Below are 18,900 nucleotides of genomic sequence, written 5' to 3'. Positions count from 1 at the left end.
TTCTCCTAAGGCAGAGAACTTCATTCAGCCATTTCCTCTTCTAATTTAGCTAGCGAATAGCTGGCAGCCCAGGCAGAGTAGGAGAGAGAGTGTTGTGGCAGGAGTCGTTTTACCAGACATAACAAAACCAAGCTCCAAGTTTCACCCAACAACAGGAAAGAAAGAACTTGTGGCGCCCATGGAGGCTTTACCTCACACAAGCATTTCCTGCCCAGGACAGCAGTAGGAAGCTCACCTTTACAACAGAAGCTCTCAGCTCTCGCTGCTGGCTGAGCTAGCAGCTGGAGGAACCACTAAGTGGAAAATGCCAGGATAAACAGGCCTTCACATTACTTCTTACTTGTAATCTGCCTTCACTGCCAGCAGTAATCATTTTAGTGTTTGAGCTCCAACTGCAGCAAAACCCTCATCAATCCCTTAAGCAACAAGGTTTCTTCCCAAACAAGGGTCTTTGCCATTCTTCACTATAGACCTAAATTTCCCTCAACCTCCACAAATCCTACACCACTATAGCCAGTATGCTTTAAGCTGTTGATGGAAAAGAAGTGCTAACGTGACTGGAAACACTTAATGAGTATCTAAGATTACACATAAGTGTGAAAACAGACTGATCAGACCACCACCAAAGTACTGATGTGCACAGATGACTAAGAAATTATTTATATTTTGAAGTCTCAGATTTGCAAAATCTTATGTCAGCCCACTGCGCCATTTTAATACAATACTCCCCTAGGCAATAAAGGCTAACAGATAAACTTCTTGCTAGAATCACTTAAAAAACTACACTTCTGTGGACAACAACAGCAATAGCTTTTTGTTGTCAGAGCAGCACACAGGGAGGATGTTATTCTGCTGTTGCTCAGGACTCAGGATAAAAACATACAGGTTGAAATGAGCTGTAAATAAAGAAGTTCAGCATTTAGTTTTTTCAAGTGCTGGGGTAGGGACTGGCCAATGTCATGTAAAGCAAACTTTCAGGGGTGATTGATCATGTTCCTTAGCCCCAGAAGAGGGGGCTGAGCAGCTAAGCGACAGCAAAAAGCAAAAGGAACTCCTCTTCACACGGGATTAGATGCTAGACACTTATCTTGATAGCTAAACATCCAAGAACTTCCTTCATGCCACTCTCCCACATAAACAACTGCTGTTCCTGGTGTCAGACACTGTGTCAGCAGAGACTCTGCACAGCAGATCCACAGTCTGTGATAAGGCATGGCTGTGTAAGGCCAAGCGAAGCTGGCACTGCCCCGTGGGCTGTATGGGTACACAGGGCAGTGTCCGGCCTGCAGGCTGCAACAGCGGCTTCACTCTGGTCAGTGCTGCCACACTGGAACCCCAGAATCCCGGCCAGAGACAGAGCTCCTGCCGCCTGTCCAGGGGGAAACTCCAGACCCTCACCTTCTGTGGGAACACCTCCACTGAGTAACACGCCCTTTTCCTAAGATCTGTCCCAGCTGGGGCCTTCATCAGCAACCCCTCACTCAGGGACTCTCCAAATCACCCCAGAAACCTCAATGCACTCTCCTGATTTCAGTGCACACCTCTCTAGACCCTTCTCCTACTGCCAGCACATTCTCCCCAGGAGCCCCCACCAAACACACGCCCCAGGCAACGGACTGCACCCCCAATCCCTCCATCCCCAACCCGCTGCATGTCCCCAAAACTCTTGCACCTCACCCCTAACACAGGACGCAACCCCCAGTCCCTCTCCCCTTGCTGCAACCCTCCCCAGCCCCTCCAGGCTTACCCCGTGCAACGTCCCCAGCCCCCGGGCTTCTCCCAAACCTCTCCCGCTCCCACCACTCCTCCCAAACCCGCTCCTATCCCACACAAGGCGCCGGCCCCACGGCTCCCCCCGGCTCCACGCAAGACCCCGGCCCCATCCAGGCCGCCTCACCAGTATTTGAGGATGGCGGTGACCTGGAGCGGGTTAGGCTGGTCGGGATAGAGACGGCGGCATTCGCCGTAGATACCGTGCAGCCCCGGCGGGAACAGCGACGGGAAGGACGCAGACCCGGACCCCGAGCCGGACCCCGGCCCGCCCGCGGGGGGCCCCCCGCCCGGCCGCACGCCCTCCATGTCCCGGAGGCGGCTGGTCCCGCCCGTCCCAGTTGGTGCCGAAGCCGCTCCGCTCCCGCCAGGCGCTCCCGGCCCGGCCCGGCCCGGCCCGGCCCGGCCCAAGCGGCTGCGTGGGGCCGCGGAGGAGGGGCGGGGCCTACTGCCGGGCCGCCTGAGTGACAGACCAGCTCCGCCAATGGCGGCGCTGCGCGGGGCTCCGCGCGGAGAGGGTGGAGCCCCCCTGCAAGGGTGGCGTGAATGACAGGACCGGCTGACCAATGGAAGCTCGCGGCCCGGAGGGCGGCCGCGCCTCTGCCCCCGCCCCTCGCTGCCTTGCGGGCGCGCCCCCTAGCGGCGGCGCGGGGGCACGCGGTGGGCGGAGCGATGGCCGCGCGAGGCGGTGGCGGGAACGCGGAGCGGGTCCGGGGAAAGCGGGAGATCCCGCCCCGGGGCAGGCCTGGACACAGGGCCGTTCTCACTGCTGCCTTTACACCTCCTGCTGTGCTCAAGGAGCACTCCTCTCCCCGTGCCATCTCTGTGTCTGTAGGGCCCTTGCAGGCAACTGGAAGCTGGCAATGGGTGAAGTTTGGGGCTCACACTGACGATCTGGCTCATTCCTGAGTCGCAACTACAACTGGGGCCATGCAAAGCCAGGTATGTACATGGGGATGGTGTGTGCACGATAGTCCCACACACCTTTCCTAGAGCAGGGTCCTGCTTGTTAATCAGCAAATAGGAAAAGATGAGCTATAGAATGCTCAGAGGAGAGGGTGGGAGCTCATGCTCGCATTTCTCATTTAAATAGGTGAGAGTTTATTCTAAAAACATTCATGACACCATTTGGGAGAACACACATGGTCAAGAAGCTGACACCAAGTGACAATCCCCTGATAGAGGAGGTGAGCAGTTGGTGTCCTCACTTCCCACAGTGAAAAATGTTTCACTTGTCCTGTTACTGTGATACTCCTTTTTGTGACATCTGCCCGAGTAGTCAGCTACAGTCAGCTGAGAAGGTGAATGTAACAGAGTATGTATGAAAGGCTGTGTTGGCTCCACACACCCATAATGAGTGTCACCTGGCATTCACTGAAGTGATACAACGCTACCCTTAATTTAAACCCCTCAATCCTGTTGTACAAAAGCTCCCTCTTGTAGACTAGGGGAATGGGGAAGGTTGCTAAAGGTAAACATCTGGGATGAAATTTATCTACTGGGGCTAAAGCTACGAACTACAAGAGAAAAGTCCATGTGTGCAGGAGAAATGTGGGACAAGATAGGTGAATCAAGCATTCAGGTGTTCCCACTGGCATGGAAGTCCATTTTAATTAATTTCAAGACCCAGAGTTTCAGACATGGATTATTCCGAGTGCCTTTAGAATACTTAGTCAATAGAAAATGACAATGTGTTCATTGTTCAATACTGACATGTTCATGATGTGCATTCTTTATACTGACACTCTTGTGTGGCTTTCGTGCCTCAAAAATTGAGAGAAACTGGTATTTCCTGGAGGGAACAGATGTGTTATGACCAGTAGTTCGTAAAGATGATCACATGAAATTATGGGACAATAAAAAGCTTTCCTTAGTCATAGATCCCAGCTACAGAAGTTGATGGGATCACCTTTTTCTCCTTTCCTATTAGAAAAAATTAGGCGAGGGGAAATCTATTAAGCATAAGCCAGCCAGTTGCGATGCAGCATTCTTGGTGGAAGTACCCAGCTGTCTCCTGAACGGCAACACCCACCGGTTTCTGGGCCGTAGATGTGTCCGCAGAATTCCCTTTTTCCGCTCTCCGCCTCCCAGCACGCCCCGCTCCTCCGCCGGCCTACAATTCCCAGCATGGCTCGCTCCCGGCGCCGGCCTACAGCTCCCGGCATGCTCCGCTCCCGGCGCGCCTCCCCGCTTGGCTCTGCGCAGCGTCGGACTACAGCTCCCGGCAGGCGCCGCGGCGGCAGGAATACATCACCCAGGCGGCGCCGCGTCGCCGCTCCGCGCATGCGCCGCCGAGGGCTGGGCTGTTGCTCCCTCTCGGGCGGCTGCGGCGGGTCCTCGCCATGGAGTCCTACGATGTGATAGCGAACCAGCCCGTCGTGATAGACAACGTGAGTGCGGGCGGCCGCGCGTCCCGGGAGCGGGGAGGGCCCGCAATCCCTTTGTCATCGGGGTGGCCGCGCCCCGCCCGCCGCCGCCCCCCCACATCGGCCGGCTCGGCCGCCGCCTCCGGTCCTCTCACGGCGCCATACGGCGTCCTCGGGGGGCGGGGCCGCTCCGCGTCGGCGAGTCGCGATTGGCTGGGGCGACTGGCAGTCACCTGCAGCGGGGCCGCTGCCCAGCGCTGGGGGGGCGCAGCCCCCGCTGCCGCCAAGCTGCCGCTGGTTGGGAGGGGCGGCGCGTCCCCATTGGCTGAGATAGCTGTCAGTCAGCGGGGCAGCCCTCTGCTACCTGCCGGAGCGGGGCGGGACCGTCGCCAGAGCACCTGCGCTCATTGGCAGCTGCCGCTGTCAGTCAGGCGGGGCTTCCCGTCCCGCCCCACCCCTCTTTGTGCCGGGGGGACAATGCGGGTGCCGGCCAGGCCGTGGCCACACTCCCAGCGTGCTGTGGGGCCGGCCTTGGCCAGGGTTCCAGCGTGCTCCTGGCAGGCCGTGGATGCACCCCCGGCAAGCTCTGGGGGTGCTGGCGCTTCCCTGGGCCCATGCAGGACATGGAGCTCTCCAGCCAGGCACCCCTCACAGGCCCAGCGAGACAGAAGCCTTGACCTCTTGTACTGCCCCTCCTCCAGCGCATCCAGCGCAGTGGTCACAACAAGGCAGTGCCGTTCCCAAGGCATGGATTCCCGTGCCTTGGAATGCCACTGCTGACGGATCTGTGCCCAGGGTTGCATCAGCGTAGTGTGGTGGTGCAGATGGCTGCTCCAATGTGCTGATGCTGCTCATTAGCACAAAGCAGACCTTCAGTCTGTGTGTGTAATAGCTCTGCGGGAGATGAATGACAGTGATTCCATGCCTCTTTGAGGTACTTCTGGATACAGTTCTGATTTGCCCCATCCATGCTGCCCTCCCAGGAGGAGGGACCATCCAGGAAGGAATGGGAGGGCCTGTCTTGGACAGAGCCTCCTTCTGTGTACTGAGTCACAAACCCGTGCTCCTCCCTTCTGACCTCTATCGCCAGTGATTGAGATTCTGTTGTTTTGAAGAGTCAGTACTGTGCTCCATTCTTCTTCCACACGCTTAATTTCTCCTGAATTTTTTTTGCCATATGAATTTGATTTCTTGGCCTGGCACTTCTCAGCCTATTGCTTTAACTCTCCATAAGGTGAATAATTGTAGGTCTCCGATAAAGGTGGTTATTCTTTTGACTTTTTCTTTATTATGGATCCTAAGTTCCTTTCTACATCTTGAGCTCTCTGATACAGTTTTGGCTTTGTTTATTTCCCTGGAATTTTACAGCAGAGGGATTTGGGTTAGACATTGAAGGAAAGCATCTAATAGAAAATGAGAGTAAGCAGTAAAATTGACTATGTTGAGAAAAACATGTATCTTCTTTATTGAAGATGTTAAAAAATGCATTGGGTGGATTGTTTTTAGGAATGCCTGTATCAGCCCTGATCCTGCTGCGTTGTTGAGTGATTAGCTAAACAATAAATTTATCTCTAGGTGTTCTGGCACTGTGACGATCACTTTGTTGAGCTACTAATGTAGTAGCAGCCTATATTTAATTTCAGCTTGTCCTTTTGTTATTTAGTGCAGTGATTGCTGCCTCTGCCTCAGACCTGAAGGAGGGCTCATGTGCCAGCAGCTGATTCTGTGTCTTTTTTCATTTTATCAGCTGGTCTTATAAAAGCTGATTCTTGTTCTTGCTTCTCTGATAAATGAGTTTCCCCCCTTCCCCTCCCTGTACAAGAAGCAGAATGGAGCAGTTGTTGCAGCATCTGCCTGGAACGCTGGCAGGCTGTGGGCCAAGGAGGCTCGTGGTGACACTGCAGTTTTCACTCTTTGGAGTTCAGGCAGGATGGGAAGTGGAGCTGCACGGAGCAGGTACCACTCTTGGCACTGCTGTTCCATTACTGCTTTTCTGCAGAGAGCTGCAGCACCTTTTGAAGGCTGAATGTTATCCTGTCTCACATGCCTGTGTGTGGGAAGGGGGAAGTGAGATACTGAGCTGGTGAGAGCCAGACCCCTCCAGTCCCAGCCCTGCTCTAGAATCTCAGTGTGTTCCAAAAGGACATGAAGTTCTGTAGCTAAAAAATTAGCAGAGAGGGTTTTTTTTTTCTCTTACAGCACATTGCTCTTAGCTGTATGTTTTCAGCAGGGAGAGCTTTGTAATGTACAGTGGGAGGTTGGAGCTGTACCTCAGCACAACTTTATACTCTCATTGTCTAATTTTTAAGAGTTGTATTCCCAACTGCAGTCCAACAAGCTCTCTCTGAATGGTCTGGGGGCCCTGCTGAACATAATGCACATGTCAGTACTCCAGCTGTGGCCTAAGTCAGTGCAAATTTCTTGACCTCCATGGAACATGGAATTATCTCTTGTTTGCCTTGTAGTCTAAGCGGTGGCATTTTATACAGCTGAGCTGTCAGCAAGGGCTGTTGTGTCTTTGGTTTGTTCTTGATCTTATAAATTCTGTATCAAATAAAACAGTTTCACAACAATATGAAATGTGCACTCTCCATAGAAAGTGCTACATGGAAGATTGATTGGTGATTTCCATTTAAATTTGAGTCCTAAATGCACCAAGATGAATGAATCCATAACCAGTTGGCCACAGAGCTAGTAGATGAGCTATGTTCAGGAATGAGGTATGTTCAGTTCCTTCATGACACTCACAAGAATTTTTAATGAATTTATCTTCCTTGACTTCTACATTTTTCTTGTAGTTTTTCTTCTTTTATTCTTTTGCTCTGATTGATTAAAAAAAAAAAAAAAAAGATAAACTGCTGCCAGATAAAATGGAATGAAAATCCAGCCAGGATAGTTACTGGTGAAAGTATATAAATTTTTCAATTTTTTTAAAAGTTTTAATAAATCAGAGTTTGTAACAGAAGAGAAGGTGCATGTGTTTTTGCTTATTTGAAACAAAGATGAAAAAACAGGTCTTTAAACCTCCTGAATCAGAGTTCTTTCAAAATGTAAACATTTTCCTCTCATTGCATAGGAATCTCAAACTGGTCTATAATAAACAGATTTACTCAGTGTGCACATATCTTCAAAGAAGTAAAATGTTTTCAAGAAAAATTGAATAGGTCAGAAAGTGCAGGCAGGTCTTTGTAGTGCAGAGATATCAACCAGCTGTTCTTGGTCTGTTCCCAGGCCCTTGGAAGCACACTTGTGTTGAAGCCCCATCCCACCGGCACATTCAAAGCAGTCCTTTGTCTTTGACTCCAGGCTGGAGTTCTGAACTCCCAACACATTTGGTTAACTTTGAACTTCAGTATGTAAATCTTAAAATACAGAACTTGCTGGGAATCTCACCAGGACACGCTGGGCAATTTTTTGGCCTGACATAAGGAAGTTTTAATCTCTAAGTTAAAATAGGAGCATCATTGTTCTCCTGAAACCAGTTCCCTGCAGCAGAATGTGCTAGCAACAAGACTGTTCATAATCCTGAACAAAATATTCACTAAGTGCAATATTCTAATTTGGTTACATTATTTTACTGCATTTCATTCAATTATTTTTCTGCAAGACTTGCCACAGGATGGTATTCTTTCCCAGGCAGAGAGTTGTTTATAAACTATGATAAGAAAAATCAAAATAGTGGTTTTGGTTTGTTCCTTGTTTCACTTTGAAGGGAATAGCCAGAAGAGAGTCTGTGTCAAGGGAAGTCTTTTTAACACTTCACCTGCCACTTTGTCACACTGACATCAGTTAGTGCAGACCTTGGGATGCACCTGGAGCTGAGTCCCTGTGTGGAAAGGAAGTAGTTAGTCCTGCCCAGTTGGCAGCTTGGGCGTGCTCCTGGAGCCAGCCTGGCTGCAGGTGTTTATCAGGAGACAAAGGATTCGAGCAATCTGCCTTTCATATGCTTTATAAATAGCTGTGTCTGGTTTGCAGAGTATTCCTGACACTCCTCTCCCACAGATGTGTCCTGGCAAATCTGACTCTGGTGCTTTAGAGGCAGGAGTGTCCTGGCTCTGGTGGCAGAGTGCACACTCTGTGCAGAGCCTGACATCCTTGCTGAAGCTGCTGATGGAAGTAGCTTGGCAGCAAACGCTGGACTGTGAACGGGAGAGGCTGGGGCCACCCCACATTCCTTTCTGCTGAGCCTGCTCTGGCTGGTAACCTCTGGCACTGGGAAGGCAGCATTGGAAACCACTGCAGCCAGGGCTTGCTTGTCAGAGCCCTGAGCAACTCATCTGGCCCCAGCCTCAAAGCAAAAGTGGTGGTGCTGACCCATGCAATGGTGGTGAGAAGTGGAAAGCTATGGAGGAGCTGTGTTGCTGCTCATTTTAAAATGCAGTGGGGTAGCCAAAATATCTTTTTGGCCTCCAAACCAGAGCATTCCTACTGCAGAGCCCTTGAGAGTGAACAGGCACTTGACAGGTCACAGCTTTCAGTGCAAGCTCACACACACTTTGCTCCCACCATGGGGCTAAGCAGAACTGTTCCTTGTTCTGTAGAAGAGCTCGTGCCCATGGTAGGCTGGGATTACCAGTGAAACGGCTTATCTGAGGAGATCCTATGAAAATCCACTCCTTAGCAAAACTTGGGTGTTCCTGCAAGCTGCTCATTGTTTCAAGATGTCATTCCCTTGTGCAGGGAGAGGAAATGGAGGAGGGGAAGGAGTCAGCGCAGATCCAAGTTGATGATGGTGTTCCAGGATGCTTCCGCACAGGGAGTGAGAGCGGTGGGGCCAGATGCCCGGCGCTGACTCCCTGCCAGGGCCTTGCTGTGGCTGGTGTTACCCACCCTGTGTTTGCTGCTTTGAATGTTGCAGGAGGCTCTTGGATCTGTGCCTTCCTGACTGCCATCTCTCATCTCTTCTTTGACTCCTCTGAACAAGCTCTGTCCTATCAGCTGTGCTTCCTGCCCCCAGCCTTTCCCCTTGCAGTGTAACTGGAACGTTTGTCCTTTCCCAGTCACAGTGTGGGTTGGTTTCCAGTGTCTTTTCTGACCACACTTGTGCCTCCTTAGCGTTAGCTAGTTCATCCACCGTCTGATCATCTTTTCCCTATTTCTTCTCCAGTCTGTTTCTCACAATTCTTTGCTACTTCCTTCTCTGACTTTATCTGCCCTCCCTCCATCTTTTCCAAATCTCCTTCTGAGAGGCCTGTAGCCTTCATTCTTCCAGTGCCTCCTGAAGCTGGCAGAGTTCAGTTGTTCTTGCTGGGCTTTCTGGAGTGTTCTCCCCCCAAAGGTTATCTAATATCAATAGACACCTGTGGAGTGTGGGTTTAGCCTCCTGCACCCCTCATGTAACCCTGGCTAGAAAAATACTCGTCCATACAGGGTGTTTGGGTGTGTGCAGAGCAGTACCAGGGTGCATGGGATGGTTGTGCCCTGTGAGATGTCACTGCCAGACAAGGTGCCGGTCACTCCCTCCAACAGCCAAGCTGGCACTTCCTATCCCCAAGCAGCCTGGAGAGCCAGTCCCTTGGGAGCTTTATTCCTAGTAGAAAGGAGAGCATCTGGCAGTCCTGATGTACTTTGCTGCTCCTCTAAAACTTGTGAAGATGATGGAATGAGTGCTAAGCTCATGTATTTGTCTCTTGCTTCCACAGGGCTCGGGTGTGATTAAAGCAGGTTTTGCAGGCGATCAAATACCAAAATACTGCTTTCCTAACTAGTAAGTATTCTGCTGGTCTTGGCAGCTTCTTAGTACTGTGTACCAATTCTTTGGTATGTAGAGGGGAAGAATTGCCCAGTTTTATGAATGGAAAAATTATTTATTCTTTTCTGCCTGCTGCAGAGAAGCATCAGGGAGATGAGAGCTCCACTGTTAAATATTTTGAGATTTTTGGGGACATACACACACATCATAAAAGATGATATCACTTTGTCAGGCTCAACACACAACCAAAGCTGTAGGATCCTTTAATCTTCACACATGAAGAAAAGGACCTGGAAAAAGTAAAATTTGGCATAAGAAGTGTGAAGACCTTTGTATTTTCTCAGTGTGTGGTATGACGTCTTGATTCCTGACAGACTTTTTTTGTGAGTTTTCTAAGAGTTTTGTCAGGATGAAGACAGCTGGAACAGGAACTCTGAACAGTCACTGGCCTTTATTTTCAGTGTGGTGGGTTTTTAGTGAGTAGTTTTGTGTTCTGAGCAATATGTTCTGTATGGGATGGTGGGTCATGGGACACAAATGTCTAATCTGAGAAGTCTGCTTGAGGTCTGGCAGCACATGTGGGTCCAACACCTCAGACAATTGCTCAGTCTAGCCATGTTCATCCCAGGCACTGTTGAAACAGGTGAGTCCTGAATAGTCAGTGAAAATATGGCCAGACTCAGCTGGTTTATGTCCAGCCAGTTCAGAACTGTCTACAGTCTGTCCCCTTCACCTCTGATTTCTGAGATTAGCTCAGAGCAAACCTGGGTCTGTTTGCACCTGGTAGCACCCCCAGTCTCACCCACTGTGAAAGTTCTGGTTAGGACAGAGAGAAGCACAAAGTATGCAATCCTTGGGTGCATCTGAGCTCTTTGTAGAAGCATTTACTGTGTTGTCTCTGTTCTAGTGTGGGCAGACCAAAGCATGTTCGTGTCATGGCTGGTGCTTTAGAAGGGGACATTTTCATTGGTCCAAAGGCAGAGGTAAGAGCACCTGTACACTGCACTTGTCCATGTATCTCAGTGTGCTGCTGTAAGGGGGGATGTGGCAGCTGGGCTGTGGTTCTTTGGTATTGTGTAGGTCCAAAGAGTAGGAACAGATTGTCACTTGCATGTGTGTCCAAGGTGGAATGTGAAGCCAATGTCAGCCAGTCTGCAGACACAGGCCTTTGATATATCTCTTTTTCTTTTTAGGCTGCTTTTAGCTCTATATGGTTACATACTTTTGACTGGGAGCTTTAGAAATGGACCCTACTCAATTGCTGTGTATCTCCCTGTTGTGGGCAGGAAGCTTCCCTCCACAGTCCTGCTTCTGTCAGCATGTAGTCAGTTGTGTGGTCACATTTCTTGAGAGTCCTTCAAACTGCATTCCCCAGTAACATCCTATTATGTTTTTGTTGTTTTTTTTTGTGTCATGGCTGATCTGGTAGTACAAAGATACCATATGATAGGTGTCTGTGTGTGTTGACTTTAAAAGTGTTTTGATGGAATATGCTCTGCCAATGTCAGATGTAGACATTCCTGCTTGTATGAAAAGGCCTTGTCTAGGCTTGGCTTCTCTGGGAGAGATGTTTGTGATGAATGTTCAGGTTTTGCCCTGTATGCTATAGATAAGTTATCTTTTAGTGGAATCAGAACTGTAGGTGAGTCTGACAGTAAGTCACAATGCTCAGAAGTGGGATTGTTGGAAGCTCTGATGCTCTCTTGTTCTTCCTGTTTGCTCAGGAGCACAGAGGTCTTCTTGCGATCCGATACCCGATGGAGCATGGCATAGTGAAGGACTGGAATGACATGGAGCGCATCTGGCAGTATGTGTATTCTAAAGACCAGCTCCAGACTTTCTCAGAAGAGGTGAGAGACCACATTATGGAAAGGCACAGGCATCATTCAGTGTGTGTAACACCAGGAGCCTTGGAACTTGGAAAGATTTGGGACTTTTCCTTTGGCCTTCTTTCTGAATGTGTGTCTGTTGCTAAATTAGGTTCTTTCACGTCTCAGGAGATACTGCACAAGAAGTGTCCAAGCAGAATTCTTCTCCAGATCTGATGGTCTGGCCTAACTGAAAATCTGCCTTTCACATTTGCTATTCACACTCTCTCTAATGATTCTACTCTTGGCCAAGTGTTTCTGACTTTTCCTGTTCTGCCTGCACATCAGGCATATCCACTCAGCAGTGACATGAGTTGAAGTGAGGAAGGAGAAAACCACAGTCCTGTGGTCTGGAAGGATCAGACCAAAAAATTATTAAATCTCTGAGAGCAATCTAAGTTGTGGAGTAGGAATATTTCTGTCTGCCTGTGCTGAAAGACCATATGCCTTCACCCTTTCTTAGGGTGTGTATTTTGGCTTATCTGGCTGATTTTTCTCACTGAGAGTCATCCTACTTCTCCTTCATGGGTCAGAGTTACTCACAGAGAAACTTCCTAACACTTCTTCATAACTAAACCAGAACCCTGCTGGTCTTCCAACCTAATAGAGATTATTCAATCTAATACAGCTCAGCTGAAATTACTCCTTTGTACCTGCCCTCTTGTACCAGTGGTTCCTAAAATGAATAAATAAGCAGAAACATTTAGGAACCCACCACTACTGCCTCCTGGTTACTGCAGCACAGCTCCTTCTTCTTTTTCCCAGCATCCTGTGCTGCTGACAGAAGCACCCCTAAACCCACGCAAGAACAGAGAGCGTGCTGCTGAGGTGTTTTTTGAGACCTTCAATGTGCCAGCACTGTTCATCTCCATGCAAGCTGTGCTTAGCCTGTAAGTGTCTTTCATCTTTGATTTGTGTTTGTGGAATGTTGCCATGAAATCCATTCTACAAAAAAATCATGGAAGACCTCACTGATGTCTTCCCCGATTTTTCATGCAAGAACTGAAACTCAATTTATGTAATAAAGAGTTTACAGGAAATTTGCTGAACTGCCAACAGAACTTGCATTTTGAGGGGTTTTTAGGCCCTGTTTTATATGAAATCTTTGCTTCCTGAGTTGAGTGTGGATGTGCTGCTTGTCTGGGCTCACTTTGAGTTGCTTGTTCTGACTTGAGCCTTTGTCCCTTGGTAGCTACGCGACCGGCAGGACCACGGGAGTGGTGCTGGACTCCGGGGATGGCGTCACCCACGCGGTTCCCATCTATGAAGGCTTTGCCATGCCTCACTCCATCATGCGCATCGACATCGCTGGCCGGGACGTCTCCCGCTTCCTGCGCCTCTATCTCCGGAAGGAAGGCTACGACTTCCACACAACCTCTGAGTTTGAGATTGTCAAGACCATCAAGGAGGTGATGCCCTGCTTTGTTTCTGTGTTTGTCCAAGAGGGGATTTCTTCTCAAGGGAAGTTGTGGCTTGTGAAATCTGGTGGGAAGTTTCAGCCTACCTAGCTCTGCACCTAAATCCATTGGTAGAGGGAGTCCAGGGCCACTAAGATGATTAAAGGACTCTTACATGTGGAAAGGCAGGGAGAGCTTGGACTGTTCAGCCATAAAAAAGGTTTGGGGAGAGTCTCGTTGATGTATATAAATGTCTGAAGGGAGGGTGCAGAGAAAACAGAGCCAGACTCATTTCAGTGATGTCCAGTGACAGGACAAGATACACGAACTGAAGCACAGGAGGTTCTGTCTGAACATTAACTTCCTTTAGCATGAGGGTGACCAAGTGCTGGCACAGTCTGTCTAGAGGGTTGTGGAGTCTCTGTCCTTGGTAATATCACCTGGATGTGGTCCTGGACAGCCTGCTTTAGGGGACCCTGCATAGACAAGATCATTTGCAAGAGGTCATTTGCAACCTCAGCTGTCCCATATTCTGAGAGAGTTGTAGTCAAAATCATATTAATCCCTGTTGAGAGGCTGTTAACATGGAGGTGAAGATGGGCTGGTGGTTCAGAATTAAGTTTTGCATTTACCTGTGCTGCAGTTTTTCAGGGTCTGATGATGGCTTTCAGTAGTATTTGCTTCCCTTCATGGAGTAAAATCCATGGCAGCTAGGGATCACAAGTGGGATATTGCAATGTAGTTTGCCTGTTGTGAACCTTAAAGTTCTTTTCTCCAGCACATAATACTGTTGAAATCAGTCTCCCTGAAGGGATATGTGGATTTTGATTATTAGTAAGAAAAACATTTTATCAGAGGCATTTGGGTTTACCCATCTCATCTCTTTCTCCTTGACTCTGTTTCCTCTCCAGCGTGCCTGCTACCTGTCAATAAACCCCCAGAAGGATGAGACTCTGGAGACTGAGAAGGCTCAGTACTACCTGCCAGATGGAAGCACTATTGAGGTTTGTAAAGACCACTCTTAGAGAATTCCTCATGTGAGGCACAGGGTTTCCAGAAAAGCTCTGCAGTGATGGGAAATTTCATGCAGTGTTAGGTGGGAGGGGATAATTTTAAAAGATCATAATTCATCCTAGGCTGTTGACTGGGCACTAGAATCTTTAAGGAAAGAAAACTTTACTAGAAACCTCACAACTTCTGCTAGAAGTCCTGGGTAAGGATGCAGTGTAACAATGGGGACTTTGAGCTGTTTGAGAGCAGGCTCTGATCTAACAAACTTTATGCAGGTCAGGTATGGAGTGTGAGTAGGTGTCAGCTCACTAAATCCATCAGTGGTTTTATATACAGTGCCTTTTGTCCTGCCTAGAATTGTCTCCTGTGCATTAACAGTTGACTTGAAGAATTAGGAATACTCCTTAGAGGACTCAGCCCAGTACAGAATGGTTGAAAGAGAGGAAATACAGGTTTTACCTCCACTACCAGGGCTGGATTTGCTCCCTTTATGCCAGACCTGCCGTATGGGGCTGAACAAGTTTCTTCATCTCTTTCATCTGCAAATTGGAAATGGTGCCCTTTGTAGGGGTTGTAGTTCAGACTGGCATTCATTTGGTATCTAGTGATGCAAAATGAATGTTCAGGAAGTTTCATTACTCTGAAGCTTCACCTAAGAAAGGCAGGCCCATCTGTAGGTAGTGAAGAAAGCCACACTGTTCTCTTCCCTGTGTCCTAACTTCTGCTCTTGCAGATTGGCCCTGCCCGTTTCCGAGCCCCAGAGCTCCTGTTCCGGCCGGACCTGATAGGGGAGGAATGTGAAGGACTTCACGAAGTGCTCGTTTTTGCCATTCAGAAGTCAGACATGGATCTGAGGCGAACGCTGTTCTCTAACATTGTGCTGTCTGGAGGCTCCACACTTTTCAAAGGTTCCTGCTTTTCCTCTTTCAGTGTGCTGTGACATACCTGATCTCGCTTCTTTCTCATGTGAAACTGGGAAGATAACCCAGATCACCCAGTTTGTCCTCTGGGGTGAGGGCTGTGTAAATTCTGCTCTATCAGGGCATTTACTTTCTAATTTTCTGAGTCCTAGTCATACCCTGCTGGGTATGCAGGACCCCTGCCCTCGTACATCACTTTCTGGGCTTTGAAGTCTTTTCCTGTTTTCCTCCAATCAATACCTGTAGAAGGACTGAATAGCTGTGTTTATTCCTGCTGCTGTAGCTCATGATATCTGAGACTAGATACCAAAAAGGACTCTTCCATCTTCTAAGGTTTCTTTAGGTCTCTGATATGTGAGAGTTCAGTGGTCCTAGTCCTATATGAGTGTCAGCTCTGTGTGTGCAGAAAGGTTTCAACCCATCTCCTCGGGGCTCAGTTGGTACTTGCTGACCTAAAGATACCCTCTGCCAGAACCCATCAGTCTGTTATCCACTGGTTGACATCTCCAAATAGATCCAGTCTTCCCATTCAACCCCCTGTACAAATGGGCTGGACACAGGAGGAATGCCTAGGGAAGGAGGAGGTCCTAGCTAAAAACCTTGTTTGCTTGACTCAGGTTGCTGCTGAGGAGTAGAGCCCATTGTGCCAGCGTTTGAGCTCTCAGTGAGACAAAGTCCTGTTATGTCATTGTCTGTGTTCTGTGCCTCCCCAGGCTGGACTCTGTGTAAGATATGGAATGGGGTATTTATATAGGACTGCATAGGCCATGTCCACATTGTTAGTGGATGGAACTTGGGATTTTGCTGAGGTGCTCACACTGCACATTTTCTGTCTTGTGTAGGCTTTGGTGACAGGCTGTTGAGCGAAGTGAAGAAACTGGCTCCGAAGGACGTCAAAATAAGGGTAAGAGCCATCTCTTTTGGGTTTGTCACTTACCAAGTGTGTTGGTCTGTGACCTTGAAAGAACCTCTCTCAGACTGCAGCTGCCATTTACTTCAAGTCAGAAATGCCTTTCCTGAGACACTCACATGCCCAACAGCATTTGCTGTTGCGATGAAAATCAGTTTGGTTTCATCACTGAGAAGGTGGCTACTCTGACATGACCCCTGTCCAGGATTCTGGACCAGAGTGGTTGTTTTGGAGGCACTGCCAGGTGTCTTTCTGTTGGGAGAGATCACATCCGTGTCAGGTGCTAGCTGGCGTGAAGTGTGGGCAGTGTGCTAGGATGAGCAGACTGAAGCTTGGGGAGGTACAGACTGATTCTCTCTTCCAGATATCGGCTCCTCAGGAGAGATTGTATTCCACGTGGATTGGGTATGTATGTGCTGCACAGCAACACATTTTGCTGTGGGATTGGGCTGGGGAGGCACAGCGCAGTAGCTCTCATGTTGTTATCCCAACTGGTGCTGTGCATCAGGGTGGTTGTGTTACTCAGCTGGGCAATGCTTGCTGTGTTCTTGAAGCAGCAGTGGGAGGGGGCAGGCGGTGCCAGGCTCTGTAGTACTGGTACATTTGAGGATTGTGGGAGAGGGAGTGACTGTCCAAAGAATGTATCTGTCATGTGTAACTGAGCACCTTACTGTCATGGGGAAGTGTCATAAAAGAAACAGCCCATCTCTGCAGAGACACTATGAAAGTGTCCCGAGCATTTTCCTTTAACCTGTAACATGCCTGTCTCTCTGTAGTGGCTCTATCCTGGCCTCTCTGGACACCTTTAAGAAAATGTGGGTTTCGAAAAAGGAATATGAAGAAGATGGAGCTCGTGCCATCCACCGAAAAACCTTCTAGCCCTGGGACCTGTCCTCAGTCTCCTCCGAAGACTCACTTAAACTCGCTTTTCTGAGTCCGAGTGTCTGAGAGCTGCCTGTGTGTGTGTGTGTGCGCCAGCATGCCCCGATGTCACTGAGCAAAGATGACAGCAGCAGGAGGGTTGTATTAGTACTACTAACTTCTTTTTTGTTTTGTTTTATTTTTTTTAATGGAAAGGAGAAAATACCAATCTACATTTCTCCAAAATGGCCCATTCCTTTTTCATTTCAGTCCCTTATTTTCTGTATCACAGTCACATCTGTCATTGTAAAACAAGCAAAAACAAAGGGAACAGCTTATAGAAACTGCCTGGCAAGCCAGAAGGGAGCCAACCACTGCAGACTGCTCGTGCAGGCTTTAGTCAGCCTGACTGCAATGCCTGGATTGTCTGGAAACACATAGCTGAGGCCCCATAGCTACTTCCTTCTTCAGCGGTGTCTTCACCATCAGTAAGTTTTTGAAGTTGTTTTTAATATATTTTTTATTAAGAGAAAGCACATTCTCAGCAGTTAAGTCCATTTGCCCCCACTGTTTTGGTGTGTGAGTGTGTGTATGAGTGTGTAACTTCTTAAACTGATGTGGGGTCTGCACCACAGCTGGAGAAGTTGGCGATAGGACTTAGTTTGTATTGCATGGAGTAGAACAAAGCAAATCTAATCAGCTATCATTGTACTAGACGGTTATTCTCTCGTACCTTGTTTTAAATACCTTTTCTCCTCTGGAAGCAAGTACCCCGGAATGGGCGTGAAGGCACTTGTGTGTTCCCCCTCAACCTGCCAAGATTTACAGTGCTGACTTCTCGTGTTCTTTGTAAGAGTCGAGGCTGTTTCCCTCCTTCCTGCCATGTCAGGGCAAAGGGAGCATGTATTCACAGCCAGGCATGACTCTTGTGTACTTTATCCATTCTGGGGCAAAATAATAATTGGGAAGGTGCATTGTAATGTAAGAATTGTTTTATTTATTGAAATGTCTGAGGATCTCTCAAATACTGACCACACCACCTGGGAATTACGCTTTGGGTCTTCTTTGAGCACCTGTTGCCCAGCTGCCCACTGCTCGATGTTCGCACCGCGCACAGCACCTGCGCTTAGCGGAAAGGCCAGCCCTGCACCACCCCGTCCCTGCTCCTGCTGGTCACTGGGAATGCACCAGGGGAGGGGACAGCAAAGCGCTGGGAGGCCGTGTGGGTGGCATGTGTGTGAGCAGGAAGTTGTCCTGCTGGCCGTGTTCTGCACTGCAGTGCCTTTCTGCTCACCTGCTGGCTGCTTTGCTTGTACTGCTCTAACAGCCCTGGGCAGCCTGCAGACCTGCTTGTGTTGGGGCATGCCACTGTTCCGGTTTTACTTGTGCATTATTCGGTGCTCTCTTTTTTTCCTACTAGTTTTCTGCAGAACATGGCAGTAGCAATGGAGCTGGACTTGGTGGCAGTTCCTTCCCGTTTCTCTCTTTTCTGTTCTTTGCCACACATCACCTTTGGGTCACTCTCAGGTGCAGAGATGGGGTAAGAGCTGGAGGATTGCCACAGAGGTGAGGGAAAGGCCAGTGCACTGCCCCAGCTGAGATAAACATTAAGAAGCAGCCAGTTGCCACTGCAGGAACCACGACAGGGGCTCACCCCTGGGTTTGGAGAGGCTGTAGGCAGGTGCATAGGGTGGTCTCTCCCAGCTGAGACTAGGCTGCTTGTTCCCCTCGCCCCATCGGAGCAGACTGTTTTTTAAGCAAGAATCTGTCAGAAAAGAGCCATCAATGCTCAGCCTTCTGCTGGGAAACTGGTTGTGTTCTTGCTGATTTGCTGCAGCACACAGAGGGGAATTCCAGCAAATTCCTCTCCGTTCCATTACTGTGTGCCCCAGGCAGTGCTCTCCATCCCCCCAGCCCCTCCGCTGGCCTTGCAGCAGCAGTGCTCCATTTTGTAACCTGCAGTGACTGGGCAGGACGGTGCTGTCTCCAATCTAGCATTTGTTTGGTCTGCCTGACTGTTCCCTCGCACACTGTCCAAACCATGTTGCCTGGTGGTGCCCAGCATACTTAAATAAAGTCATTCATATACAACACTCAAGCCTCCT

At 49.1% G+C, this 18,900-nt stretch overlaps 2 protein-coding genes across 3 annotated transcripts in view; one reads left to right on the top strand and one right to left on the bottom strand.

Annotated features, from left to right (window-relative positions):
* SUFU (SUFU negative regulator of hedgehog signaling) overlaps positions 1–2,096 on the bottom strand; it is an 88,164-nt gene extending 86,068 nt beyond the window's left edge. For both annotated transcript variants that reach the window (XM_058810149.1, XM_058810150.1), the window contains exon 1: positions 1,898–2,096. In XM_058810149.1, the coding sequence (XP_058666132.1) occupies positions 1,898–2,079 (182 nt within the window). In that variant the 5' untranslated portion in view covers positions 2,080–2,096. The remainder of the gene's footprint in view (positions 1–1,897) is intronic.
* Positions 2,097–4,060: 1,964 nt separating this feature from the next.
* On the top strand, positions 4,061–17,820 carry ACTR1A (actin related protein 1A). Its single transcript, XM_058810073.1, has 11 exons — positions 4,061–4,160; positions 9,779–9,843; positions 10,736–10,811; positions 11,553–11,678; positions 12,462–12,586; positions 12,889–13,105; positions 14,005–14,097; positions 14,838–15,012; positions 15,867–15,928; positions 16,299–16,339; positions 16,711–17,820. Exons 1-11 carry the CDS (start codon positions 4,113–4,115, stop codon positions 16,811–16,813), a joined length of 1,131 nt encoding a protein of 376 aa, XP_058666056.1. The 5' UTR covers positions 4,061–4,112; the 3' UTR covers positions 16,814–17,820.
* The last annotated feature ends 1,080 nt before the right edge of the window (positions 17,821–18,900 follow it).

Source organism: Ammospiza caudacuta, chromosome 9, assembly GCF_027887145.1.
Source record: "Ammospiza caudacuta isolate bAmmCau1 chromosome 9, bAmmCau1.pri, whole genome shotgun sequence".
In the NCBI taxonomy this organism is placed as follows: domain Eukaryota; kingdom Metazoa; phylum Chordata; class Aves; order Passeriformes; family Passerellidae; genus Ammospiza; species Ammospiza caudacuta.
Note: the sequence above shows the minus strand (reverse complement) of the source record. Positions and strands in the feature narration are given on the sequence as shown.

Bases quoted from the DNA above. Each gene is read 5' to 3' on its own strand.
- ACTR1A (XM_058810073.1), top strand. From the start codon at position 4,113: ATGGAGTCCTACGATGTGATAGCGAACCAGCCCGTCGTGATAGACAAC. The intron at 13,106-14,004 runs GTGATGCCCTGC...TTTCCTCTCCAG, and splicing joins TTGTCAAGACCATCAAGGAG to CGTGCCTGCTACCTGTCAAT. The intron at 15,013-15,866 runs GTTCCTGCTTTT...TGTCTTGTGTAG, and splicing joins AGGCTCCACACTTTTCAAAG to GCTTTGGTGACAGGCTGTTG.